This window comes from Galendromus occidentalis, unplaced genomic scaffold, assembly GCF_000255335.2.
Source record: "Galendromus occidentalis unplaced genomic scaffold, Mocc_1.1 scf7180000077483, whole genome shotgun sequence".
NCBI lineage: Eukaryota > Metazoa > Arthropoda > Arachnida > Mesostigmata > Phytoseiidae > Galendromus > Galendromus occidentalis.
In genome coordinates, this window is record NW_003805471.1 from 238191 (window position 1) to 265996 (window position 27806).

General features: G+C 51.7%; 2 protein-coding genes across 2 annotated transcripts; both read right to left on the reverse strand.

Annotated features, from left to right (window-relative positions):
- Positions 1-1200: 1200 nt before the first annotated feature.
- On the reverse strand, positions 1201-22094 carry Myo10A (unconventional myosin 10A). The gene is made up of 29 exons (XM_029112064.1): positions 21972-22094; positions 21688-21858; positions 20823-20932; positions 20390-20674; positions 19974-20313; positions 19500-19886; positions 19082-19386; positions 18789-18998; positions 18530-18679; positions 15398-15515; positions 12089-12280; positions 11749-11983; positions 11421-11656; positions 11084-11336; positions 10370-10978; positions 10074-10277; positions 9276-9935; positions 8873-9205; positions 8497-8565; positions 6748-8002; positions 6491-6609; positions 5622-6419; positions 5314-5443; positions 3767-4097; positions 2665-3382; positions 2450-2570; positions 2153-2326; positions 1793-2066; positions 1201-1610 (listed from the first exon to the last, which is right to left on the reverse strand). Exons 1-29 carry the CDS (start codon positions 22092-22094, stop codon positions 1368-1370), a joined length of 9153 nt encoding a protein of 3050 aa, XP_028967897.1. The 3' UTR covers positions 1201-1367.
- A 4164-nt stretch (positions 22095-26258) lies between these two features.
- LOC100901924 (zinc finger protein 710) lies at positions 26259-27445 on the reverse strand. Its single transcript, XM_018640351.1, has 3 exons — positions 27211-27445; positions 26866-27065; positions 26259-26743 (listed from the first exon to the last, which is right to left on the reverse strand). The coding sequence occupies exons 1-3, from the start codon at positions 27397-27399 to the stop codon at positions 26353-26355; spliced, it is 780 nt and encodes a 259-aa protein (XP_018495867.1). The 5' UTR covers positions 27400-27445; the 3' UTR covers positions 26259-26352.
- Between the last annotated feature and the right edge of the window lie 361 nt (positions 27446-27806).

Consider the following 27806-nt stretch of genomic DNA (forward strand, 5'->3'; position numbering starts at 1 on the left):
CAAGAAAGTGGTGTTAGTACGGAAATCGGGGCGTCTCACGGAGCAGAGAGAGCGCGGGAGAGATACATCTTTTCCTAGAACTTCACTCCCCAGAGGAGCGCTCGACCTCCTGACCGTGTCTTCTCATGATCACTATTCACCCACCCCCGGAAGCCCACCACCGAGCTACGTTCGGACACACTTCCGATGCTTCTCAGAGCGCAAGGGAGCACTCGAGCGTGGGTTTCGCATGAGCTCTCGCATGTCTCCTCCACATTGTAGGGTCCGCTAAAGAAAGCATCAACCGCTGGTCACCACTGTGCGGCTCAATGGCCGTATAGTCCGCTGATGGAGATCTCAAGCGAAGCGAATATTTTCAAAACACTCCCGACTATTCGGGGAGATTAACCGCCTCTGTTATTCTCGGACCTCGAGAGACCCCAGGTCCAGGCGGGCTCAAGAGAAGATCCGCAGTCCTTGAAATATTCCATGCGACAGATTAAGCTGGTAATCCCAGCTTCCACTCTACGCGAATTCCTAATATTTTCCAAGTGCTCGGCAACTCTCCACGAGTGTGACTGATTCTCCATCCGTGCCACCTCCCCTTTGCCCCTTGCTCTCCATTCCCTGCACAGCGGTTCCTACCACATTCCCATACTATATTGCTATCATGCGGCAGACCCTAGAGATGGAATGCTACTCACTGACTTCACAGGTTACTGTCTAGATTTATTACACGAGGATGGCCGCATGTATATTATGCTTCTCTCATTCGATTTCATTGCCCCCATGAATGAGGACATCATCCGGTCAGATGTCTCAGCAGATCTTGCCTATTTGGAATGCGATCGTCATGCAGTGTGTTGGAATCTCTTTCGACATATTTCGCTTTTCCTGTGCGTTGTAGAAGTGTCGAAGTTCTCCCCGCTCGGCCGGACTTCCCCAACTCGACCATTGACTTTGGCGGTGCCGAGGGCCGGCGCCGGTGGAGAACGTGAGCGAATCGGGGCTGTCATTCCCCAGCTTCATCGGAAAGTGATTCCATGCACCGATACCTTCCCAACTTGGAATGATCCGTCACGGGGGCTCAACATCACCGCATCCATTCATCAGCTCAACTCGAGCTCGATGTCTTGCGTGTCGGACGTTTTCGTTCATCTCAGTGAATGTCTAAAGAATTATCCGGCTCTTCAAATGTTAAGCTCCTCTTAGTTTCGGGGTCGAATCATTTCGGCGAATGGGATGGCGAGAAAGCAGCACAGAGAACGACCGCTCGTGGCTAGACGCGATTGGCAAAATAGACGATTCAAATGGCGGCAGCCGTCACCAGTTTCGATCAGTCGCTCGCCTTCCAGATTTCTGCCGCTAGTTATACGTCAACGAGCCTCTCAGTGGCGACTTAACGTAATATTTTGGCCGGGAGGTTTCTGAGCTTTGCCCTGGAGACCGTGTTCTATGTTTATATACTGTCGGACCAGTCTCGATATTTCATGAGCCTGATCCGTTTGGATACGCGTGATTTTCTGTTGCATGAGATTCCCGCATTTCATATCCAGGAATAGAGTCCCGTCCTCCGCTTGTACCTTCCTCGTAGAAATTATCTCAGAGAAGGGCTGCATCCACACAGTTTCCTGAAAATAGAGAAATTGATTCGCTTCAGTCCACATACAAGGTAATAGTCAATGTTCTGAGCTGGATTCGACTGGCCTCCTTCCCGCTAACTCTGCTGGCTTGGAGAGAATTTTGAGCCCACGACACAGACGCCGCTCCGTTCTTTCGACGAACAACCGAGGCTGGGAAATGGGAAACTCACATGACTCTGCACGTCGAGGAAATGAACACCGTCTCTGTTGAGCGCCAGTATCTGTTCGACCGCCGAGTTTTCGCCTCGCATCCATTTGACAGCGAAAAAGCAGCTTCCGAACAGGGCCCATCTCTGGAGAATGTTCAGACATTGAGCTTTCGCCTCTGTGTTGCTCATGGTGAGCATTCTGCTCCAGTGTGCCTGAACCATCTCAACCCATTGGGGGGGCTTGATTTCCTTCATCGGAAGTACGGGTTTCGGCAGGAGGTACTTCACCTCGTCCCTGAGGGGGAAAAGATTCCTTTCAGTCTTTCTGACGCTACACGAGAACCGAGTCAGATTTACATCAATTAGGCGCTCGTCACCCACTTGGTCGGCATATGCTGCATGTCCGCCGCTCGATGCAGAAGAGACGCAATGTGCGCGATGTCTGCCACAGCCGCAGCGGATAGTCCGTCACCTTCGGTCACTAACAGCAGACCCTCCAAGTAGTCGGGAGCGACTTGGTTGAAGATCACCTCGATGTAGAGCTGATTGTCCAACCTGACGATACAGAAGAGCGGTCAAGTGAGGTGCCTGGACGCATCCGCAGTTTCATTCGAGGATTCATTCTCTCCGGAGTGGGTTTTCCTAAGCGTCCCAATTGTGTGCTCCCACTAGACTCACCTCAGATTATAGTACCAGACGGATCGACAGAAAATCAAGTAGAACACGTGGCCGTTCTTCAAGAGTTCTGTCGTGACATCCAAAATATACTCATCCCTACTCAGGGGCATTGTGAACGGATCTGTGGAATGATTTCAGAAGCATCGAAGGTTTTAGCCCGACGCGGTCAGATCTGGACGTACATAAGCGTCTGGCGGTGCGTAAAACTGACTCACCTCCTTCTACGATGCAATACAGGGAGAATTCCTCCATCTCTAATAAATCTGTGACTCCAAGAACAGAACATATATCCTCGATAATATCGTCCACAACAGTTGTCGACCTCGTGTTGATTATACGCTCTGTTCCTCCCGGTAAGCGGTACATTTGGCGCTTAGAATTTCGGCCTGCAGAGATGGCCGCGATCTCCTCAATAGACGGCACATTTTTCCTCCCACCATATCGGAATGTTTTCCTGAGATTCAAGAGACACACGCCGGCAGTTCCATGGTAGGCGCGTCTCTTATCGTGGGCTGCCGTATTGAGGAAATGGAATAGATATGGACGCAAATTTTCACTACAGTCGAAGTACGCGGTGATTATGGAGAACAAACGCCAGCCTTTCTGGCAGGATTCCGGTCTGGACGACTTGTTGTTCGTGCACTGCTTCATTATTTGGCAGTAGATCTCGTCGTGCAGCACCGGATACTTGTGCAGGGTACTCAATACCGCATAGACACTGTCCACTTCGAGGTTTCCCTTCGCCATCGGGTAGTCGCCCATGTATCGCATGATTTGGAGAAAGCAGTCCACAGCAACTTTAGTCAATTCGGGTGACTCCAACGGCAGAAGTGACTTTTGCAAGGGGGATTTGCTGAATTTCACCAGTTCGGTCAGCTCTTTCCAGGTCCAATCTGAGTCGTCGTCGCCTTTCTTGCCTTTCTTCTTGCCCTGCTGAAATGTATGAAGTTCGATGTACCATTTTGCTGTCAAGATAATCCTGATCATCCGCACAATAATGAGACATCCGAGCCCACGGAAACTATCGTCCTTGAGGGTTCCGCGCAAAGCGACAGATTTCTCGCATAACGAAGCTTCGTGTTTGCGAGCTCTCCACCCTCTTAGAGTATCACTTCTGAGAGGGACCCCGTTCGTGACATCTCCATACACAGGACTCAGTTAGAAGAGGATTTTCCCCGATCAGGAAATTCGTCAGGAGAGAATTTCATGGCACAGAGTTATCGTTCGCGCTCGGTCCCTCGTTCGACGAATGGTCGGAAAATGATACTCCCAGAAATTTCGGATTCTACGGAGGCGTCACTAGCTCAATCGTATTACCTGTTTGCTCTGCTTCAATGATTCCAACATCTTGATGCTACCGCGTATTGAGTTCTCCCGATCTCTGAGAACGTCGTACTTGTCTAAGCTGTCACGGAAGTTGAACATCGCGAACTGGAGCATGGAGAACTTGCTCGAGTCTGGTTGCGGGTTGTTACGGCCTCCGGAAAAGCTGTTCTCCATCTCATTATCCGATAGGCCGGTGAAGTTGTTATTGTGACCATTCGTTACGCCCGGAACACCGTTGGATTCCTGCAGCGGCATTCTTTTTTGTCCATCGAGAGGCATTCCCTTCAGCTCACGAGTTGAGTGGGTGCGCGTTTCGTCCTTGAAGAGAAGAAACAAACGTGAAAGCTTTACACGGATTCAATTCTTGCAATCAAAACTTGGAAAGCCCGAAGGAATCCCTCCACGCTCTCAGCCGATCGCTCGGATGTTGTCGCTGAGAAGAAGTTGAATCTTCTTCCTCACGACAGCTTGGAGATCCCCAGTGCATGACGTTCGAGGAGAGTCCTTCGGCATTCAGTCGTCAGGACCAATGGTTGTCAATGGACTCGTTGCCGTATCTCAAAAGTGAGTCGACAGCTCAGGAGACCCATGCTATTCGGTCTGGCATCGGTCGCACAGATAGCAGCTGACGATTGTAAAAACAGCATTCCTTCGATCGAATGCGCATAGGTAATTCCAACTCTCGTCTTGCGAGTCCGCAGCAGACTTTCCTCCCATGGATTGAAAGGAACAGACAGATATCTGTCTGAGAAAGATTCGAGACGTTCAATTCTTCCTTGCAGGGGTGGGCATTTTCGCTACACGGGTAGGTAATCCCGCGGGAACATGCAAATCTGTTTTGACGAGATATGCAACAGCTCAGTGAGGAGGCACCTTGATCCTGTGGGTTGATGTGAAGCTCTCGTTTGATATCCGAAATCGAGATAATTAGCTTGAGATTCTTCTGGAACGGATATTTCACTGGCTTCTTCCGTGTACGTGACGGATGTTTCCATCTCGATGGTAACAACATTACTTATCGTTCTGGCGGCCACGCACGGACACTTTAAGCAGGATCTGAACCAAGCGAACATCGTAGACTCCCAACCTCAGGCTCAGTCATGAACGTCTCCTCAAACTTCTGAATGCTCCGTATCAGCCACAGTGACAGGGGGTGCCTAGGAGCGTATAAGGAAGCGCTCGAGTCCCTCGCGAGCTTTTGTTTTCCAACGCACGTCGCTAATGAAACTTCCCGGACGTTCGGGAAATCGGGCGAGGGACCAGAGAGCGCGCTCTCCGAGAATAGACCCTCCTTATGAGGACCCCATAAAAGACACCCAGAGACGGCGTCCTGAGAGGAGCTTCTCTCACTCTCCTGTAACATCGTCCCGCAAGCTTCGAGATATAGCTCCGAAGGAGTCCAGCCGAGAGGGTCGTAGGCTTTTTGGCCGACGTCGCGTCGTCCGGCGTGCAGCTCAGGGAATGAATCATGCAGGCGGTTGCTTGCAATTAGGGATCAATTGAATCATACACATCCCTGCGGTAGCTCTGAACTTGCCTTCTGCTCAGCATTCCAGAAAGCATGAGGATGCTGCGATATCGGGCCATTCGCTGTGCTTTGCAGAGCCGTCACGTACTCGACAGGGAATAAGCCAGCTTTTCCGGTATCCAGAGCTCCGTAGAGCCATCCTGAAAAGCAAACGCCTCATGAGCTCAAACCTACATACATATGTATTATGTATATGAAATTGCGGTCCGAGTGATGTATGAATCACTCAAACAGGTGGCCAGTTGGAGGGAAATCTCGGACGGCGCGACTGTTTGGCCGCTGAGTGCTCGCTAGATCGAAGGTACCGGTCACAATTACCTTTGGCCACATTTGCATTAGAAGATTTGAGGATTCGGATGATGTCACCGCGTCTGAAGCTCAATAAACTCTCCTCCGATGTTTCATAGTCAGCGATGGCGCGAACGAACTCGATACCGGTCTCTTGTAATGCCTCTTGTGAAAATTGATCTATAATGGCATGAATGTGCGGAGCTTTCGGTGAGTACAGAGTCAGCCAGCCTCCATTGCGAAGCAAAAGTTGGACCGTCGACACTTTCGCTAGAATAACGTCGGCCACTTCCTCGAAGGGTATCGTTTCCAGGACGTCCAGATAGTCGTGGTTGAGTTCCGAAACTTTTTTCAATAAACGGAGTCCGGAATGCGACACCCCGAGCATCTCAGCGTTCGGATGATGTCGTCCCCCCGAAATCGGGAAAATACGCGAGAAATAATTAGGGAATTCTTTGCATTGCTGGATGATCGCCTTCTTCGTTTGTAGCTTATGAGCAGTCGCGTTCACGTTGTTCTCAGTGATGCCGAACTCCGACAAGAGGGCGCGTATTTTGTTGATTTCTGGTAAGGTGAGCCGCAACGTCGTTCCCGAGGATATCTCCCGGATGATTTGAGCAAAGACAAGATGAATCTTCTTGGGGTTTTCCAGCGTTTCCAGCGGTGAGAATACTTCCTTCCGAATCCGAAGCTCCCATCGGGTCTTCGTGTACATCAAGAAAGGAGTTTGAGGCAAAGGGAACAGTTTCGTCTGCATGTGCTGCGGTGCTGGATGTCGACTGCGCTCAGGGGCCGTTATTGCAGCTGCCGTCTGTTTGACGTCTTCATCTGCAACGAAACATTGTCAGTGGGCGGTCCGCTCTCGAGACCCTGGATCAATTCATCTAGTCGACGCTTACATTCCGGATGTTTTTTGTTCTTCGACGCTGGCGGTGGGGGAGGGGGGCCGAGTTGATTCCTCTGATTCTTCTTGTTCTGAACTAGAGCCGGTGAGTCGGGGCAGCTGTTCTCATCATACCTGAAGAATCGGCGTCTTTGGTTATGCTAGCATCGCGGACATACGATGTGTACGGCATCTATGTGCGGCCATGTGCCGACGGAACTCATGAGCGAGTCACGTCGGAATACCTCATGTCCTATTCATTCGAATACGAACCCGTAAGCTGTGCCGACGATTGGCGTGGAGGAAGCCGGATCAATGGCGTGATATACCGTGGTGTTTATTTGTTGCGAGGCGCGTTCCATTTTCCTGATTTTGTTCTTGACGAGATTGTCGACATGGAAGCTTTCGGCATCCGATTCTTGTCCGGCCCGCGATGCCTGCGTAGCTCTTCCATCCGTCCACTTGTGGCCCTGATTATCCGACCAGCCTTGCAGTTGTCGCTCTAATACGTTTTTTCGATCCTCGTTGAGCTTGAACGCCGATGCCAGATGACCGCTCGATGACACGGGGCCTTTCGCCGACGAACCCTTCGAACGCACCGAGTGATCGATCGTAAGCTGCTCTAGTTTCGATTTCATCTCATTGCTGATGCGAATTTTCCCGATCGAGCCAGGATCGGGTCGGGAGCGTCCTTCAAAAGCTTTGATGATTTCATCTTTGTTCGTTCTCGGTACGTAGTCGCTTCCATGATTGGGAGCCTGGTTGTACGGGTTGCCGTTTATGTAGCGCTCATCGTCGGAGGAGCTCACTTCGATATCGTCGTCGTCGGGTGCGGCGAGACCAACGTCTTTTTTTGCTTGCTTCTTAGCCTCCCGTTTCAGTTTCTTGAATTCACTAAACGACGTTGGTTGGCCCGGGGCGGCCACGCAATTACCCTTCTCATCGCGAGGAGGCGGCCACCGCCATTTGCCGATTCGAATGGTTTTAGCTCTTCCGTAAAGATCGGCTGCTCTTTTTTTCGCCGATGTGGGCGATAACGGGGGATCTGGGAGCGAGCTTCCAGTTTTCATCTTGAGTTCCGACAAAACATTCTGGAAATTACTCCTGTTCTCGCCACTGGATGAAGATTTCTCGGGCGAATACTTTTTGAATTTGCTCGGCTGGGTCGGTAACGGAGGTACGGAATGAGGTGCCGATGAATCTTGACCGGGCGAGTTTTGACCGAGCATCATCGGGTTGATAAGGTTCACTGCGGAAGGATGAAAAACATTCTTCTGTAGATTCGCTGGCGCCGAAGTGGTTGATTGCAGGCTCTGGCCTTCTTCGCTCGGCGACATCGTGCCCCCTATGACCGTGCTCTGCAAGAGCTGCTGGAGGGCGGCGCTCTGCTGCATCAATTGTTGCTGTATCTGAAGGTTCTGCTGGACAGCGCTGGCTAGGAAGGCTCTCTGCTGGAGTTGCATCATATGCTGTTGCAGAACTTGTTGTTGGATGAGTTGGCTCGCGTCGACCATCGGGACCGTCATTCCTAGAAGTGAACATCTCACAGTCAGATGGATGTAGATTGCGAGCATCGTAATCAACTTGATCGACTCCGTCGCCAATCAGTTGATTCATTTCCCCGAATCGACTCAGTGCCAGACAATGTCCCCGCGTGCGATCTCGAAGACGGTCTTTCTATCGACCTAGTTCTTTTTTCGCGTTCAAAACTTTGCAGTGCAGTGGACACCGTCACTTGAGAAGAGAAGAAACCGAACCTGGATGAAAGTCTGAGGAGCGTGCGAACATAACGCGGATCCCCGTTCATGGGGGCGCGGGTCATCGTATCGAGCTCGCATCATCGCACCCAGCCCCATTTTTTTACGCTGTGAAATTCACGATATCACTAGCTTCGAGCGTGGATTTCTGAGAGACAGTGCGAGAATGAGGATACCGAGTAATGTGCAGTAGATTAAGTTAGACCAGGGATGCTTGCACCGTTGGAGCTAACTTAAGTCAAGGGAGACTGGGGACTCATTTTACCTGATACATTATACAGGGGGACGTTATAAAAGCCCGGAGTGTTTCCACTATTGTTAGCAGCGGAGGCTCCTCCTACAGTTGAGAGAGCTCTTAGTTCGTCTACTATGTTCCTTCTATCGCCTAAGATTCAGCTCGACAGTCGGATCGTGTATGAATTTTGAGGAAGATTTAGCGAACAGTGATCTATGATTTGGACTCTGGGCGCTCTCCCTATACAGGATTTCTGATAGAGGGGGGAAGTCCCGGCCCGCTACCGGACTGGGTTCCTATCCGCGACGAATCAATACGGAATATGATCAGATTTGCGTTGCGGTTCGGACACTAAACATTCCGCGTTTTTTCAATTCGAGGTCTCTCAATCTCCAAGCGATCTTACCGCTGTTATTTCCTGGACTGTTGGGACCCTGCAACTGCTGAGGATTGAAACCGAAAAGAGCATTTGCTTGGAGAGCAGCACCCTGATCTAATGTTCCTATGCCGTCCGTGACGCCTTTTATGCGGGCGCTCAGAGCGATCGGATCACAGATGCCGAGTGAGTCTTCAGCCAACGAGAGATCATCGTCTTCGAAGCTCAAAGAGGCCGTCTGCACTTCCAGGGGTTGTAGGAGTGGTATGACCGGCATCATAGATTGGAATGGCGCATCCGTCGGTGGCATCGGAGGAGGAATCGGCGGTGGAAACACGGGATCCGGAGTTTTCGAGCCGATTGCTTCAAAGGACAGAAGTAGAAATAAATTATTTCGCCCAGCCCGATCATTCACATATTCCTCATCATGGACTTCGCCGCAGCCTACCGTCTTCGTCCTCGAGCAGCATCCCTTTGATTTTCCTCGAGAGCCTCACTGGATCGCTCATAGCTTCGATGAGAGAGTCGTCATCGAAATCTCTGTTCCTGCCCTTGAGACTCGCAGCCAAGGACCTCGCGTCTGACAGACCGTCGTCCTGGTCGAGCACAGGATTGAACAGCTCGTCTAGATACTGGTCCAAATCAGCCGTATGCGAGGGAACCTTCACGTTCCGCACGTGTGAAGCCAGAGAGGGCGCTTCCGAACAATCCGACATTGCGGATGAGCGAACGTATTCGCCGGCGCGACCACCTCTCTGAGATCCTGCGGCTCTCTTGGTCTTCGGATGTCGAGGATATTTCAGGTCGGCCCTGGAGGCCAAGGGACGCGCCGAAAACTTGTCCTGCGGCTCGATGTGATTCTCGGTCACCAATTTAGAGGGCGTGCAGTCCGCGCCGTCGAAGTAACGATCGTTCAGGGCCGATGCGCTCAAACCTAGTTTCTTCTGCCACGCTGGGTGACTCCGGTTTCCGGCGACGGGGGAAAGTTCTGAAATTTCCGTTCCCGCTGTGAGTCCGTGCTCCTCCTGAGAGCTCGGGGAGAGGTAGCGATGATTCAGGCGTGATCTGGTGCTCAGCGGTAACAGGTTGTCGTCTGTGGAAAGTCCAACCCATAGTCAGTGAGGCTGATGAAGTATTCTTGCGCCCGGCATTTCGTGGCTCAATAATCCTCTCGAACGTTAGATTTGGATTCGTAGCCAGAATCGTGACGGAATGTTCCGCCTTAACTCACCGGGATCGCTGTTCGTGCTGCCCTGGTCCTGGTTTGTCAGCTGCTGGTGACTTCGTCGCATCTCGAAATATCTGTCGTTAAGAGCGCTTCTCTTCGACAGAGGGAGTGGACCCTCGCGATCCCCATCGAGCAAGTCATCCATTGATCGGCTCCGCATCGGACACGTCTCCCTGAGGGTCCCGCTGCTCATAGGTGGCCCGATGCCTGCATAGGTACAAAGAAACTCACTCAAGAAAGCTTGTCGGTCGGACATTCGGGGCTGATAGATCCGCGATTATTCCCTTGACGGCATTTACCGAGAGCGTCGGTGCTCATGTGATGCGCTGCGCGTTCCATTGATGGCAGCTGGGACGGAACGTTTCTCTGAGCTAGCCTCGGACGACCTCTGTTCGCTGGGGGTGGATTCGAAGGCAAAGGTGGCAATTCCTTGAAGTCCACCTCGTAAACATTGTATTTATCTGGGTTGTGAGGACCGTCGGAGACCATGTTTCCCTTGCGCGGACGTTCTGCCGATACGAGATAGTAGCTCTTGCAGGTCTCGAAACCTGGAGCGATCTCGGTCTCCGAGATCAAGTCCATGAGGTAATCGGAGCCATTCAGTGAATACGTCACACCGTCTTCGATAAGATCCGTCGACCAGCCGAATGTCTCTTCGATTCCTCGCGTATGCAACAACTCAGCGGCGAAAGCTTGTCCGGTGCTCCACGAGTTGGCTTCAATCACGGGAACGTTGTCTAACGGGTCGAGTTGATCGTAGAAAAGAGCCTCGAGACCCATCTGGAACCGATTCGAGTTGTTGCGCCACTCCAGGAGGCACGGAGGATATGTTCGAGCCAATTTCGCGTCCATTGCACCGATACGCAAGAGGAGACGCTGACAGTGGCAAGCATAGTTGTCCGCTCCAGCTGTTGCGAGGAAAACGCATTAGGCGACATGAAGTGTTGGCATTCCGGGGAGCGAAGGAAGGGGGAGAGCCCTCCGGTGAGTAGCTCTGAGGAAAATGCCCTTACCATGATCGGAGACATATTTCAGGAGGTATTTGTACAGTGTGCGCGATGGAGGGAAGCAGGACAAGCAATTCGACATGAGCAACCAACAGCGATTGCGGGAAGCCGCATCGGGATTGTTGTAGGTCTGCGTCGCCAATTGACAATAGATTTCATCTCTCAGCGAAGGTCGAGCTAGACCTCGTTGAACGAGATAGTCTCCAACCAGTCTCTCCTCATTACCACTGAGATTCGGATCGTACATGAAGCGTAGAATCTACCAAAAAACAAGCCAAAGTCAAATGGGTGTCCGTCTTGCTCCTTCGATATGTGGCTCCGAGCCCCTCACCGATGCACTCACCAATTTGAAGAGGGCCACGGCCTCTATGCTATCCTGCTCGTTAGATTTCGCGAGGAAGGGGCTCTTGATGGGTTCTTTCTTCAGTCCCCATTGATGGTTCTTGAAGTAAATGTTTGTGAACTTCGTGAACATATGGCTGTCGATGTCTGCCGGCAGAGTGGGTACTCGGCGCGGACGTCGCTGTGGCCGCTCGTTTGCCTTGACGATGTTACGCTCAGTTTGAGCGCATTGCCATTCTGTAGATGGGAGAGACAAAAAAATGAATCAAGAAAGCAGTCGAAGCTCTAGGATCCTTTCGGAGCATTCAGTAATTTCGTCCCCGTCTTACCGTCTGCTCTCGATAGAGCCACTCCAAGTTCGGCAGGAATTTCGAGATGTTGGAAGGTTGCGCGCTCCCTCTTCTCACGCTCCCGGTCTTCGTGGCTCCGGCGCTCCCTTTCGGCTTCTTGCAGTTTCTTCTCCTGTTCCCTTCTGGCTGCCGCAACCTGACGCAGCCGAGAATATTCTCTCTTGGCGCGGATCATTCGCCAATTCGCTTGTACACGGACTACACCACGTCGGAACTGTTGATGGGATTCGATTTTCCTCACATGTACGCCTATATTATACATTTGGAGTGCGTCTTCATCGCGAGCCAGCTGAGCGTCAGCTCAGGAGAGTGGTCTCACCTGCAGGAATCTCTGACGTTGAAGGTGTCCTCTGAACGTGGCTTGGATCTTCACTGCGGATTCCTTCATACGGTCGTATCGCTTGTGCGCGAGATATCCACGGATATTTTTCTGAATCAAGACAATTGCACTACGTATGGTCGCCACTCGGGCCTGGTCGAGAATTTGTTCCAGGGGCTCTCGCAGGAACACCTGAAACGAGACGAGGGCATTGGAGTTAGCCGACCGAAGGCTACGGAGCGTTTGAGAGTCGGAGAGGGACAATGTTGTCGTGAATCTGCGGACCGGAACATGAACCGGTCCCTATTCCCATGACTTACGAGTGACGAGACATGAAAAAGGATAGGAACTCGCATCGGGAGATCGTCCTCGAACCAGCCGACATCAAAAATACTTCGGAATCGTCTACTGGTGAATTCAGTCAATCGTCTAGGATTATTTTGTCTGGACGGCACGGTGTCGCAGATCGCGCTGATCGATCCGTTCTGAGGGCATGAGCTCGGCGTTGATGCGGAGGTCTTGCAACCACCGTTCGCAACAAGTCCTCTTGTTGTACAGTCTTCTTGTGCGCCGTTCGCCGTGCCGGGCGGATCCCTTTCGGGCTGTGGGCCGCGAATTTTGGAAGCTGATTTTGGTTTCATTACCCTGTCCTGATTCAGAACACCGAGACTGTGCCTCTTCGGGAGGGATCCCACGATAGGTATGTCCCTGTAGAAAGCATTTGACCGTGCGGGACTCCTCTTCTCGCGCATCCTGAGCTCGACGGGTTCAACCGCAACGTCAACTGGCGAATCTTGTGGCTTGTCCGGACTCTCCTCAATGACGTCGCTCTCCGAGGCTGATCTCTCCTTTGATGTGGTCGCAGCGGCGGCGGCGGCAGCGGCGTCGTCGTCGTCCTTCTTTTTTGACTGATTCTGCTCATCGCGTAGGTCCGATAGAATATCGTAGACGTTACTCGTGATGACGAATTTACCGTTCCGCTGGTTGGTCCGATCGGCAGTGCTACTCAGTTCGTAGTACTTTGAACTGCTCAGCGCAATGGAGCCGATGAGGCTCATTGGTCGTGGCAAACTCCGAGTTTCTCGACTCCGCATATCAAAATTGAAAGCCGCAACGCTGTGTCTCTTAGGATTCAGGGTTCGAGACGATCCGGCCGGCGACAAGCTCAAAGATGGATCATTCGACCCATAGGAATCCGCTTTCGAATGTTTCGATTTCAGGCGACCGAAAATACGGTCCAGAAAGGCGCTCAGTCGACGCTTTTTCCGCAAGTTCTGCATGTTTCCATAGGGCACCTCTGGCAGGGGTCTGCGGAGCGTGATTGACGGAACGAGAGCCGAAGGGACATCGACATCGATGCCTCTCTCGTTGTAACCCATTGGACTGATCTCGAAGGGTTTCCTCTCTTCTAGCGAGTCCGTATTCCGCTCGATCCCATCAGTGACGTCTTTCCCGACAGCGTTCCGAGTCTCACTCACGGTGGGTACGTCCTCAACGTCAACGGCTTCGGGTATCCGGTTGTCGTTCAAATCGACTCCGAAACTTCCGAGAGAGTCCATTCCCTTACATTCGTCTCTCGAAAGCTCGTCCGTGTCTCGGGATGGCAGAATCGGACTTGTCTCAGCCGCAAATCCGGCCCGGTTCGATTCCTCTCCCTCGGAGATTCTGTTTTCGCGAACTTCGTCAATGTTCCGGTGGTCGTCGCAACCGTCAGAATCCCTCATTATATTTTCGAAGAGTTCGTCGCTGTCTCTCACTTCGCCGAGACTGTCGATGAGCTTTGTGAACATCTCTTTTTTTACACTCTCGTCGACATCCTGATTGCTAATGATCAAGTCGCTGCGATTGTTGATCGACGACGTCAAGCCATCCTCGACTCTGGCGATGAGCTCCGACAAATCGGAACTGGCTTCTTTTTCGGGGGAATCCAAAGAGGTTTTTCTGCCTTCTGCCGGCGTCAGGTAGGGGTCGAGGGTGAGATCTTGCTCTTGCACAGGAGTCTGCCTCTCATGGGAATCATAGTAAATTACAGTACTTCCGTCATGTGTCGACAAGTGACAATCTGGATCACCGGAAGTCGCAGAGCGACCACTTGCAGAATCGCCTGTCGGAGTGGCCTGTCTCTCCGGCTTCGACGTTCTGATGATGTCGTCCTGATTGCTAACGGGAGTACTCGTTAGCGCTCCATCCGCCTTTTCGCAGTTTATCCTCGGATCCGAGAGATTGAATGAGTCTCCTCGTTCCCAGGAGCTCTGCGAGTTTTTCCCCACGGAAACTCGCTCCGATTTGGAGAAGACAGATTGTTCATTCTCGAACTTATCGTTGAAATCAGTCTTCTCAGTGTCTGGGAAGTATGTTTGCTCTGCCGGAGTCAGCGGCGGAGACTCCGAGGAGACGCTGCTTTTCAGTCTCGGATTTTTCCTGTATCTCCGGGGGGCCGTTTTGGTTTTCTTCGCATGAATAGAGTCTTTCTCGTTGAACGAGAATAACAAGTTTTCTGGCAAGTGATCCTTTCCCTTGAAAGCGAACAAAGGCATGGCGTCGATGATACTTCACGTGGTCCTCGAGAAATGATCACAGTCGGCGTTCATGTTGCACCGACGAGCAACAGGTGGTTTGCAGATTCTGCTTCTGGTTCCACAATGTCCGGCGTGATCCGCCCATCCCGTAGCGAGGCGGTCACGGTGCGTCACGTGAAGAACTACAACGTACGCACAACACATACACAGAGACAATTTGACAAGATCTCGCCCAGGAAAGTCGGTTCTCGAGCGGTCTCGAGGCGAGAGCAGTTCGAAACGCGTTAGAGGGCGAAGAGGGTTGATCGGCTGCATGTGGAGAGAGACTGTGGGTTCGAGGTTCCGAGGGCTACGCTAGAGGACTTTATTTTGTTTTCGTTCAAGCCCCGGAGGAGCAGCATCGACTGAAAGAGTCTTCTGCTCGGTGCCGAGCCTCCGATGCTCGCATTTCCTTTGCGTGCATCGTTGCAGATCCGTATTCGCCGAATTGAGTGAGACGGCACGCTTGGATATGCTTGCGAGCGCTTCCATGAGCTTCCAGCACTCAACGTGCCCCGGTCTGGAGATTGGAAAATTGGGCTCCGATTTCCCCGCCCCCGTGGGGTTTTCGCGGGTTATCGGGATAATCAGACATATTCGAATAGCGACATGTCGACTGTGTTCTTGAACTATCCGTTTTCATTCAGTAAAACAGCGAGAGAGAGTCAATCGATTCTTGATCTCATCGGCCCGCAAACAATAATTCTAAGATCTTCGTTCTTCTGGAAGTTGAGACCGCTGGTATACCAACCTTTGTATTGCCCAGCTGATACTGATTTTCTTCCGAAGAGAACTGCTCCAGGATTCTGTGGCAAACATCGCGAGGCGACGCCGTACGATCGATTTCATCGGCGAGAAGGCACCGGTATCTGGAAATCAAGCTTCCTCAGCATGCTTTTCAGATCGGGGGCATGGTTCTACCACTTTCTACAGAACTCGGGTCGCGAGAGCGGAAATGAGAAAATTCGCGCCCATTCGCCGTGTTCTTTCTCTGTGATGGCTCGATGTCGCTCCCACAGAAGAATGTGCGAACTAATCATTTTAATTCTACGAGCGATTCTGGTAGCGGGCGGGAGGAGCAGGGCACGGACGAATATCTGCGAGATATGGGCGAAAGCGGAATGAAACTTCACTCCCGGGAATGTTCTATTTCTTTCACTGCCGGCTTCCTTTTTTTCCCATAGCTCCACAGAAGCGAGCGGAAGCGCGCGTGTTCCTTCACTGTTGTCGTGAAACTTTGAAGTATCCCCTACCCGCCACTTTCGAGAATTCAGAACGAATCCGACGCTCACCGATAGCTCTGAGCAGAATGTTATCGAATCTACTCTTTCAAGAGAGGCTCTCCCGGGTCGGGGATCCACTTTTTCTTGGAACACGGCACGATTGGAAACTTGGCACTCGGGTTGCATCGAATTGGATGTCGTCGTCTCATTTCGACAGGAGGAACATCATGACAGCTTAAAATTTCGGTCGCATCCCTCGCCCGCCGGGCAAGGTTCATTCTAGGTGAAATCGCAGCTCCGGATGAAGGCGAGCCGTTTCGGCACACGAGCATCACGCAAACACGAACACACTTTGCGAGCCCGGCTTGGAACTATTTAAGTACACAAGGAGAACCACGGCGTTGTTTCGCTATGTCCGCCACCCAGCGAATGGGGCTTTGTCTCCGCTCCCGATGGAGCATTTGGAAATTACGATCCCGATCAAATACTTAACTACCGGACCTGCTCCGTTCTGAGTACATCCTGACATGAGAGTGACGGTCACACGGATTACACTGATTCTAGGTGACGAGGAGCTTCTCATGTTAGGAGGCATACTTTCCCTGGAGGGATCCACTGTCCGGAGTCCGGAGGACATTCTCCCCGGGCCATTCCCGCTCAAGGAACTGACACAATGGAGTCGAGGATTCGATGAACTCGCGGGACGAGAGGCGATATTGCAGGAGCGATCCGAGAAGCGGAAGCTGTCGAGAGTGACTCGCGGGATAGCGGGCTTATGCTTCGCACATCACGCAAAAACACCTTACTCGCTCGTTTTCTTGAATCGCTCCACGGCAGAAGCCGTCGATTCGACCACGGGATCGTTATTTTCTCCGTGGAAGCACGAAATCAAGTTTACCGCATGGAAAGCTGTGAACTAATAGACTGTGACGGAAGGGCGCGGTAAATGGCTCATCCTCCCTATCGAATGTGAGCGACTGGGTCTTGAAAGAGGGATTCTGCCGGAAAGGCGAGGAAAATTCCCTCCAAATTAACTCATTGCCTATGGGGCGTAAATCTCATCCCTCGGGAACCCAAAGTGATATCGGAACTCAAAGGAGCTGTGCGATCGTCTCCGCTGAATGTCTCTTCATGATCATCAACCGAAATCAAAAATTTAAGAATAGTCTGAGGAGCTATCGAATATCGTCCTCCGCGGATCGGTCTCGTGAACGAGTCTCGAAGAGATTCGGAATCATCGCCCTTCCTTCTCGGAGGACGAGCGAGCTACAGTGAGTTCGACAATTAGCTTACGATAGTTGATGCTGCCAATCCGTGATGCTTTGCTTCCTGTGTGACTTTTGAACTTTCACTGGTATTCTCACTGGGATGACGTGTCTTCTCCGACTCACTTTCGGAAACGAAGAAAGACGCAACAGTCTGAGCACATAAATATCGCGAGGATGGCGTCGCCGACGACGTCCTCGACGGCCATTGCACTCTCTTTTGGCAGGTCGGCGTCGATCTACCAAGCAGATATCGCGAACTGCGATCAGGTTTCGTAGATCTTTGCCTGTCGCCGAGCCTTTGCCAGAGTCCGAGGCCTGACTCCTCATGAACTCAGCTGAGCTCATCGGTGTTCCAAAGTCAGACGAGTTAGTTGATGAGAAGGACGAATAAGCATCGAATTCCTTCCCGATGATATCCTCTTCATCAGACGTCTCGATCGTGTGCACACAAGGCTGTTGGCTGCTTGGACAATACACCGGGTCTCCTAAACGAGACTTGCGTCGCATCATCTTCACTGTCACTTTGGTAATGCTTGCGGATCACAGCCGGAAAAAATGGCATGTAATAGAAGCTTAAGCAATTGCCACTCTCCAATGAGGGGAGTAGCTCTGGCTGCCCTTGGGTCGCAGCCCGTGAGCAAAACTTGCTAGCTCTGAAGACTGTGTGCGCGTTCCTGCGTGTGACGGATGCGCATGCGATCAAGCCAGCTGCTTCGCCAGCCTGTCTTTCTGTTAGTCGGACGGCTTCAGGAGGGTGAGGGTTATTTCTCACACAGATACTTTCATCACCCAACTTTCACGGGGAAGACTTCGGGAAGAGAGTTTTTTTTCCTCGAGTTTCAAACAGAGCTCTCGTTTCACGCTCCCCCGGTCCGCTCGCATCCGACGCGGACTGTCCGAGACAGCGCCTCATCGTGCTCGTGCTCGCTAGAATGGATCAGCGACGATGCACGATGATATTTCGCCCGATTCTAGACGATTATTCAGGGAGAGTGTCGGAGAGTCCTCGGACGAGTGACGCATCCGCCAACATACGATAGTCGCCCCCTGCCGACATCGCGCATCAATTAAAGATTTACTTAGAGAGCTCGATGTAACACGAGGACTCCGAGACGCTGAAGGGACTTACTGATCATCTCGTGTATGTTTGTCTGATGAATGATGAAATTCATATCTTGGAAATAATTGAACCTACCCCCTTCCTTAATCTCTTTCTCAATCTCATGGAATGCATCTTCCCATTTGATCGTTACGCGGGTCTGACGACCCAATGCGAATCTCCCCTAGCATACAGTATTTGGGAAGAAAGATTTTTGGGGTCCCCTGCCTTCCCGCACAGCTTGTTCGTAGCATCGATGAGCCCCTAAGCCGTGGGGATCATACCGAACCTACCGGTCAACGAATTGCAAGAACTTGAAGCGGATCGGGTATCCGATTTTCCTTATTTTGACAGTGTCTATGAGGCCGGAGTAACGAATTTGCTCGAGGACGAGAGGCATGTCGAATTTCATGGCTGTCTTTTCTGTGTTGGGTTTCAGGCATCTGCAAGAGTGTATTGAATCGTTGAAACTTTCGATGCCTTGTAAGAAATGCATAATCGAGGCAGCCGGAGTGTTTTTCTTGTGTCGAAAAGGAAGTGGCATCTACGAACCTTATGAACCAAGGATTACATTGAGACATCTGTTCTACGAGCGCCTGAAGTGAGTCATGGAATCTAGCCGCTACAGTGGGGGCTCGGGGCTTCATAGTGACGAAACGTCCGTCGTGTCGAGGTTTCGGATCGAGCTGCTCACGTCGATGGAGGAACATTTTCGATAGCATCTGAATTTTGGAGGCGATGAGCAGCTCTGTCACATCCGGCCTGCGGAAAATACCCCGGTTCCGTATCCCGATCGGTCTCTCATCCAATACATCTACTCATCAGGTGATTTCAGATTTCCTCACCTGAGGGTGTCGCGGTTCTTGTCGAGAAATCCATCCACTGAATACCAAACTTGGCCAGCGAAGTGCTTGATGCCGAACTCGAGAGAGTTCATGCGAGGTCGCGAGTAAATCTCGTTCAGAGCGTGATTATAATGACATTTCTCCAAGTAGGATATGTCACTCGCTTTCGGAAAATTACTTTCGTCGTCCAGGAGATGCAGAATGCCGACGGGTTTCTTCGCGATCAAGTTTATGACCTGCAGATTATCCGGATAGCCGAGAGGAGTCCATTGAATTCGTTCCTTCGAATATTCAGCCTGTTCCAGCTGCCGAAGTAGAAAAAATGCGTCAAAGACGAACGTCAGAGGAGGGCACCGCGCCGCTGTGTTGAGTCCGTCCGACGCGACGGTCAGACGGAACTCTGCAAAGCAATGCTCACCTTGAAAACGTATCGGTTCAAGAAGCTCTGTAGAGTCTCGTTCGCGTAGTTGATGCATAGCTGTTCGAACGAGTTCTCGGCGAGACATTCGAAGCCGAATATATCCAATATGGCAATCGAACTTCTGCGAGGACCCTTGAAAACGATCGAATTTATTCGATGCACGAGCCACGAGAATAGAGTCGAGTACAAGGCCTTCGCAATGGCGTCACGAGCGTCGAGAGCTTGATCGATATTCAGCGGAGTGAGGAGACGCTCCCCACGTGCTTCGGTCGCTTTCGTGGTCAGGGAAAGGAGAATGCCCTCGATCGGGACCTGCAGGAGGTGAGACGCCCAACGGATCTCGGCCTCACTGCCGACTTCTACACTCTCCTGGCCGTGTTTGAGCTGAAGAGAATGGAAAATGCCTGAGAGGTTCAAGTTAAACACAAGTAGTATTCCTCGGCTCGACAGTCCCTTGGAATGTTTACTCACAGGCTTGCGATGGAAATAAACGTTCCCGAGATGTAATACTGTTGCCAGGATCCTGAAGAGTATATCGGTCTCTTCGCTCGACAAGCCAAGCACTTGCATGGCCGCGAGCAACGAACGGAAATCCTCTACGTCGTTTTTGGTAGGGATCGCAACACTGCCGCCTTGATTGAGATAGAAATATTTCTCTGCAGATTGGAGACCGTATTTCTCCTTCTCCTGTTCTGATAGTCCTGCCAGGAGCTCGTAGAAGACGTGATAATTCCGCTCATCTGCAGCTTGAGTGACGATACGACTCTTTTCCAGGAGGTAGTCGATGATTCTTGCTCCTGTGATCTCTCCGCTGCGAGAGGACGGGAAGCTGAGTTAGTGTCCAGAGATTGAACGCGATCGAGCTCATCGAGACCAGTGTTCCTCACCCTTTGAAGAAGACCTGCATGTATTTTCCGAACCGGGAGGAATTGTCATTTTTGACTGTCTTGGCATTCCCGAAAGCCTCGAGTAATGGTGAGGCTTCGAGAATCTGTTCGGTAACCAGATTATTCGACGATCGGTTGACTGCAGCCAGGTATTGTAGAATCAATTTCGTCGATTCAGTTTTGCCGGATCCACTCTCACCAGAAATTACGACAACTTGGTTTTCCGTTTCGAGCGCGTTCTTATTCAACTTCTGGTAGGCGGCCGAGGCGGTCGCGAAGATGTGTCTGCAATCGATGAGATTCGCTGAATCTACGCATAGATTGTACAATATAATCATGATCATCATGATCATGATAATAAAATATTATTGGCCACATCATAAGCTTCTCAGCTATACTATTCGATACTTTCGAGAGATATTCAAGAACTTACGGTGGCAGAGTTCCGAAAATCTGACCCTCATAACGCTTGACCGCCTCGACACCATATATCTCGAATAGCTTGTACGGGTTGACGGCTACTAGGATTCTCCCGATGTTAGTCTGCAGGAAATTCGGTTCCGTAGTGAGAAATTCTCAGAATCAGCAGCCTTCTGAAGTCGTCAAACGCGAATCAAACCGGAAGCTCATGGGCCCCCGGTCTCTCCCCAAGGCTCCCGGTCGCGATGCTAATGTATCGGAGCGGGTCGTCATTTCGGCTTCTCGGCCCTATGGGAAGCCTAATCTAGCCCCCTGATGGAGGAAGTCCTGGGTAGTGTGATCCGATTGGGGCAAACGTCTCCATAACTGCACGACGATATCATTGGACCGTTCTAGAGACTCCCTACTGCACAGCTTGCGAATCCTCTAGAATGAACATGCGACATGGCCGTTTCGGATTCGAAAAAGAACATGCGTGAGCTCAACGAGTCACTCAAGGTCGTGGCTATGCATGATCTGAGGATTGTCACGACTTGTACCACGCGATGTTCGCCTCCCTACCCCAATCGGATTTAGGTGTATTTCAGACTGCGCAGGGTATACCCGGTGGAAAATGGAGTCGCCACACGATTTTGAACTTGATCCTCGTCGCCGCGGATGTCAGGACGCTCTCTCCTCAATCTCAGTCGTCTCTATTCCAGCCTTACATCAGGAGCATAGCCGGTCGAGAGCGGGAATGAACGAGAAATTCCAAACTCGACCCGATCCCAGAGGGAAATCGGTGTGTAGCCAGTATTAAGCCTTCTTATGCATTGATTGAGCTTTCATACCGCTTCTTATTAGCATCCCCACGAATCGTGGCGATATCGAATACTCACATAGATATGCTGCTTGTCGTAACGGACTTTCAAATTCCAGAGGATGCTTGCCTCGCACAGATCATTCATGGAAATGATATCAGCTATTCCATCGGGGCCCAGATCCTCACGACGTCGGACAGCTGATAAATTGTGAAGCGTGAACGGCTTCGGTTGCCCCGCCACTATAGCCTAGAACATTCGGAAAAGGTAAAATCAGGTCTCCTCTCTGTCCAAGTCATACTTCCCCGATGCCTCAGATTCGGAATCCTTGACTCTCCAGCCGGTGAATCGCGCCTACAGACCTGGACTATGATTACGCCGGCGGGCTTTGAAAACTCAACAACTTCTCCGGGTAAGGAATAGCCGACCCCTGGATCGAACCAGATGAGGTCGCCCTGTAAGAGAATAAGCCTGGGTTTATTCATCCCCGTCTCGATTCGGCGCGCGAAGAATCGACGGAGTCTGGGCAATTCCTTCTGAACTCGCCTGTAAGTATTCCTCCATCGTGTAAGGTGGCGCAACGAAGCGTCCGAAGTTTGTCCTGCTTCACTCAAGCTGTCATTATCGTGCTGTCCTGAGAACGATAAACCGCCTTTAGTGAGTTGATGGATTTCGGCTTCTCGAGTTTTTTTCGCTACGTTTCTCGGGGGGGAACTAAGGTTTAGGAAATTATTGCGAAAGCCACAATCGCGACGAGCGGAGCAAGATGGCCTAGCATTCAGACGCCGGATCTGGGACCCACAAGTAGCGACGGAGGTTCTCAGCAGGAAGGCGTACGTACTCCGTTATTCGGATCACACGATCTGAAACAGCACGCGGCCGGCCAGAAGTGTCGCGCCGTTGACTGTGTTTCGGGGCATGCTCGAGAGCAATGACCCTGACTCCATCGCTTCGACGGCAGCGAGCCTGACTTCGAACGTAAAATGATGAGCTTCGATTTGAAGCTTGATTTCTCGTATTTTCCTCCGGCCACCGTAGCGAGACCCATCCCACTGGATGGAGTGCAACGGATAACGCAGTCGGATTCGACGTCGGTAAGTTTCTCGCTTCGACCGTGCAAACGGATAAATAAGCGCTACTGATCGGGGACTGAAGCTTCCTAATTGAATCGGCTGCTGAGGGACATCTTCACAGGAAGAAGCACGGTAGTCGTCGTTGTCGTCGCTCTCAAGCAGATAAAATATTATTCGGAACTTGAGTTTGTGAGGCGTCTCAAATCGACGCCCTCGAAATTTCGGACGGACCCTATATCGATGTAGGGAGTCCTCAATTGTATGAAGTCAGGCGGGGACAGAGCTAACGTTCCCTCGCGGGCCATCGGATCACATTTCTATAAATCGAGAGCGCCGTCTTCCGCTGGGTCGGGACCGCTCTTCACTGATGTAGTGAGCGAGGTGAGAGGGTCCGGGCACCTGTTGTGGCTGTTGCGATATCTGCGGCAGCGCAGCGTGCTAGCTCGCTGTAGATCATCGAGGGATGAGCCAATGAGCCGTTTCCCCGCTCATCATATCGCCAATTTCATGAGCGGTGTTTCGCTATCACATGCGCTGTATTTGCGACCACGCCGACCTTCGGAACGCTTCGACGCCGATATTTCGTTGTCATATGCATCATGAGCGTCAAACAATGAAGCTACTCCGCGTGAAATGCGCTCCAAACGTACCCCATGGCCGATTTGTCTTCAATAAGCTCGAAATTGGAGAATAATTATTATTTTCCCCGAGTTCCTGATCGTCAATGGACGACGAGCGAACAAAACATGCAAGCGGTAACGTGTTCCCATGGAATGCGGACTACCTTGAGCGGAATTTCTGCTTCCGCCGGCTCTGCGCTTCGCTGTAAATTATCTTCGCAGTCAGATCGACTTCGGGGGAGATTGTATTCGCCTTGCTAGCGTTTTCCATTCTTCCATTGTGCTCAATCGTTCAGGCTTTCTACGCGGGGATCGCCAGAAGGGCTATTCGTCTACTTCGCTCTATGCAGGATCACAGACGATTCCTCGAGATCGCGAAATTCATTACATGTGGTGACATCCAGAGGGATGCGATGTACATGGATGGAGCAGCGGTCCGACGTCAATTAAAAACTGACAGCTGCTCGAATCAATCTCCCCGCATCGGGCTCCCCCCGTAAATTCACTATCGACAGGATCAATGAAACTTTCCCGGGAGACTGTGCAAACGGGGGAAATCTCCGATGCATTCAATCGAAGTGATCCGTCCGCAGGAATGTCTTACAGAAGGAGGTCAATAGGACGCTCAGTCAGACCAATGAGCCCACCGGAGTCCGGCTTAATTATAAGGAAATGGCTCCCTCAGCTCCGAACTCGAGAGGGTATGTTTCGGGGAAACAGATCGTAATGGCCATGTCGCAGAATCGCGCGACGCGCGAGCACAAAACGGAGCTGTGCGTCGGTTCACAGGACCTGTGTCTATGACAAAAACCGCTGGTCTCCGGAAATCGTTCTCGATATCGGGAATGCTGGGGCATCGCTATTCCGAGACCTGGAGGCTGTGCCATGATTCAGACAGCTCTCTCTTATCATCCACCGTTCCTCCCCCTCGGTTAGCCGCTGTCTCGTTCACTAGCATCAATCTGTCGCCGTCTCCGTTTCCATGTCGTTGCGCCGTTCCCGTGACCCACTGGCGGCGAAAACTTTGAATAGTCGCTCCAGTCACAACGGTGGTTTTCATTGGCGCTGTAGCAGTGGTGGCCAAAAGTTCGCCACTTGATTTCAATGACTACGGAGTAGCTTTTTTAGGTTATTAGCTGTTCGACCAATGCAACCCCATCGGAGGATCCGCTTGTTACACTAAACATGAGTCTCCGGCGGGAGACTTGTTCGTGAGCGACCGTCGCATTCTTATGCAGCCCGCGGCTATATTAGAATCGTCGTATCGCTATTAACTCGATTAAGGTCTACATATGTACAACATGCTTTCGATCGATCTGTAATTGAGTTTCGTTGCTCATACGAGATTCCGAGAGGCAGGGAGAGCAGCCCTGAATGAGTCGCTAGTAAGAGCAACAGTAGACAGTGTGACAGTCGTCAGTCTCCCTCGCAAACTTGCTCCACCGGGCAAGGTGGCTAGCTAGCGACAGAACCCCACATACCACCGGGACCTCCGAGGGAGGCCATATCGCTCGGGGTTCACGGTCGACCTTAAAAAATGTAACGCAGCCACACAGCTGAGCCCGTAGGCCCGAGCTGTCATAGCATGGCGCCGACGATCACTCAAGCCGTGATCCGACAGAATGAGCGCAACTTCTTCCCGGAATACGATCAACTGAGCAGACCCCTCTCACACGGACCACAATCTGTCTCTCCTCGTATGATAATCAACGTATGCTAGAGAGCGCAGGGCTCGTGCCCGAAATCGGGGATGCCGCGAGTCGCTCAGCTGAGGCACACCTGATGACAGCCGCTCTCACGCCAACTAACCTGAGAACCGAAGCGTAGCAGGACATGATTTCCGCACAACTATACCCACAGGAGTATCCTTGGAATATTGCGACCGAAAAGAGATACCTTCCAGCTAAAGAACGCTCTTAGGTCCCAATCAACTGCTCATTGATCCTGACACGATGGAAACGTCACCCATAAACAGCCGTGGTTAGCGGATGTTGTAACGTGTGACTGAAGCTGGCTTTTGACGTCGACGGGACCGGTTCTCAATGGGATGGATGCATCCTGGCGCAAAACTGTTCGTTTTCAGACCGTGAGAGGGCGCTCCCGCACGACAGAAAACCCGGATACTTTCGATTCTAGCGCTAAAGATACCAAACGCGCAATCGGTTCTTCTCGATTCTGCCGTCAGGACGGATGCATCATACAGTGTTTAACGAAGCGAAATCGACCGATATCCGTCGCTCACCAGGAGTTCAGGGAACTTCGTCTCCGACAGGCCGAGCCGAGTCTATCCGAGTTCGGAAGCACAGTTTCGCGAATAAGTTAGCCCGCGAAGCGATGGACTCGAACCTGAGCTCATTCTTCGGAGAGGTCAAAGTACGAGCATTCTGCGTCTGACTGGTCTGCTCAGACCGGCCAGACACCGGAGAGTGAAGTTGGAACCTCAGGGGCTGGATGTGTGTCTGTGACTGTCCTTGGCTTCCCCGGCTTGCCGAAATCGGCTCCGCTTGAAAGTCAAGACTACCTTCAAGTCCCTTGATGAGAGACCTCTATGAGGGACCTCTCGTTCTCCATAGACCCAAGCTGGGGAGGGAAAGTCTCCCTCATAGGTTTCCATGTGAACGTCCTCCATCTGATAGGGGGCCCATATGCGGGACATCGGGATACCATTGGTCTTCGGAGGGCCAAAACCAACTTTGGAGGGGGTCAATGGTCCGATATGGCAATCCGCTCCTATACTACGTGAGGGAGGGGGTCATGGCCTGTTTCCGCCCTGCTGTTTTCGCTTCTGGATCTGTCACTCGAAACTTAATCGCTTCTTCGGCTTTGTTACTTTGATAAGACCACTCAGGTTTGCTTCTTTCCAAACTTTATTTTCTCGAGAACTCGTTCGGTCAGGCTGTTCTCCCAAAGTACATCTTGAGATGGTCCTCATCGAGTAGGGGGGAGGGTGACGAGGCTCCCTACCCAATACGACCATGAGGAGCTGCAGAGGAACGAATGCTGTCAGGCCCCCCACCGTCATGTCGAGTTTGACGCCCTGGAATCTGCGTTCATTGCGGAACGGATTCCTTCATTCGGAGCACTCGTGACTCGCAAGGGGCGACTGATCTGTGCCGAGCATGCGTATGCGCCCTCAGAGATTCGAAGGAAGCAAAGAAGGAGGAGCACTCGATACATTCCAGTATGTCCACTAACGCCTGTTGTTTCGCTGGTGCGGCTACCTGATAGTAGTCATGGTCTCGAACCGGCACCATGTTTCGATTAGATCTCACGAGCTCCGAGAATCCTTCGGCCCCGCATCCATCGCCAGCGTCACATGAACGCAGGAGTTGGGGGTTGCGAGCATCCTTCCCGAGATTCAATTCATGGTGACGGGATTCAACATGAGCACGGAGATGAGATGGGAGGAGGAAACAAGAGTCACACGACGAACATTTGTATCTGCGGATAGATCGAGGCGGTAATTGGTATGTGGGCAATTGCGTCTCTCGAGCTAAATCACAATCGACTAGGGGAGATATCGATACTTGGAAGGAATTGGGGAGTCCTGAGCATGTACACACCGGAACTCCTTACGATGTCGCTTCATATGAGCGTTGTAATAACTTTTATCGGCGAATTTTCTCCCACACTTGTCGCAGAGCCAGGGACGTTGCAAAGAGTGACGAGCTAAAATGTGAGTGCGAAGATTGGACACATGCGCCGTTACGTGATCGCAGTGTGGACACCTGCGGAGGGCGCTCGCAGAACACAGACCGTGCTTCTGAAATAAGATGGCCCGTGAATGATCCGTCAAGTTACTCTATACTGGACGGAAATATTCATAGAGACCTGGAGCGGACAAGAGAAAGATCGTCGGGAAGAGCAGGTTCGAGTGAACAAGGGCGGAAGTGGCAAAAGGCGCTCACCGCTCTTATATGGAGCATGACCGCTGATCTTTTTGCTGAGCGGAATTCGCAGCTCCTCTGAGAGCAGAAGAAGTCGAATGTCGGAGTCAAAGCTCCTGCGCAGATATTCTGACCGCCGCTGTCCGGTGAATCTCGCTCATCTTCTCCGGAAGCCTGCATCGTTAGACGGCTTCGATGGACGAAGAGCATCGGAGCAGCGGAAGTTACTCAAAGCACATTCGGCGAGCCGCCACGGAATTTCTCCTGAAAATTTACTCCCTGAGCAATCTTCGACCGCTCCTTTTTGAATCCAGCATACACGTCAAGCAGCTCGGGCGGACCCTCGGTCTGGGGGGTCGACTGAGGTCCGAGACCGAGCATCCCAGAGCCATTGGCATTCTTTCGTGATCCTGAGCCTCATCTATCTGGACGAGTCGTAGCCGTTCCCAACTGTGACTCACAGTTCCTCGAGAATGCGCGCCCGTGGAGTCATTCCAATCGACGTCGCGGTCGTGAATTCTAGCCTCCCAACGGAATACGTGGGACATACTTCCTTGCTCGAGAAAGTCATATAGAACTTCAATGAGAGGGGCCTCCGAGGACGAGCTTCTCGTAGA

Coding starts and splice junctions, on each gene's coding strand:
- Myo10A (XM_029112064.1), bottom strand. CDS start 22,094: ATGAATAAACCCAGGCTTATTCTCTTACAGGGCGACCTCATCTGGTTC. Junction 21,859..21,971: donor CCGGCGTAATCATAGTCCAG/GTCTGTAGGCGC, acceptor CGAATGTTCTAG/GCTATAGTGGCGGGGCAACC. Junction 2,571..2,664: donor GTATTGCATCGTAGAAGGAG/GTGAGTCAGTTT, acceptor ATCATTCCACAG/ATCCGTTCACAATGCCCCTG.
- LOC100901924 (XM_018640351.1), bottom strand. CDS start 27,399: ATGCTCTTCGTCCATCGAAGCCGTCTAACGATGCAGGCTTCCGGAGAA. Junction 27,066..27,210: donor TCATGCTCCATATAAGAGCG/GTGAGCGCCTTT, acceptor ATCTTATTTCAG/AAGCACGGTCTGTGTTCTGC. Junction 26,744..26,865: donor CGACATCGTAAGGAGTTCCG/GTGTGTACATGC, acceptor ATCTATCCGCAG/ATACAAATGTTCGTCGTGTG.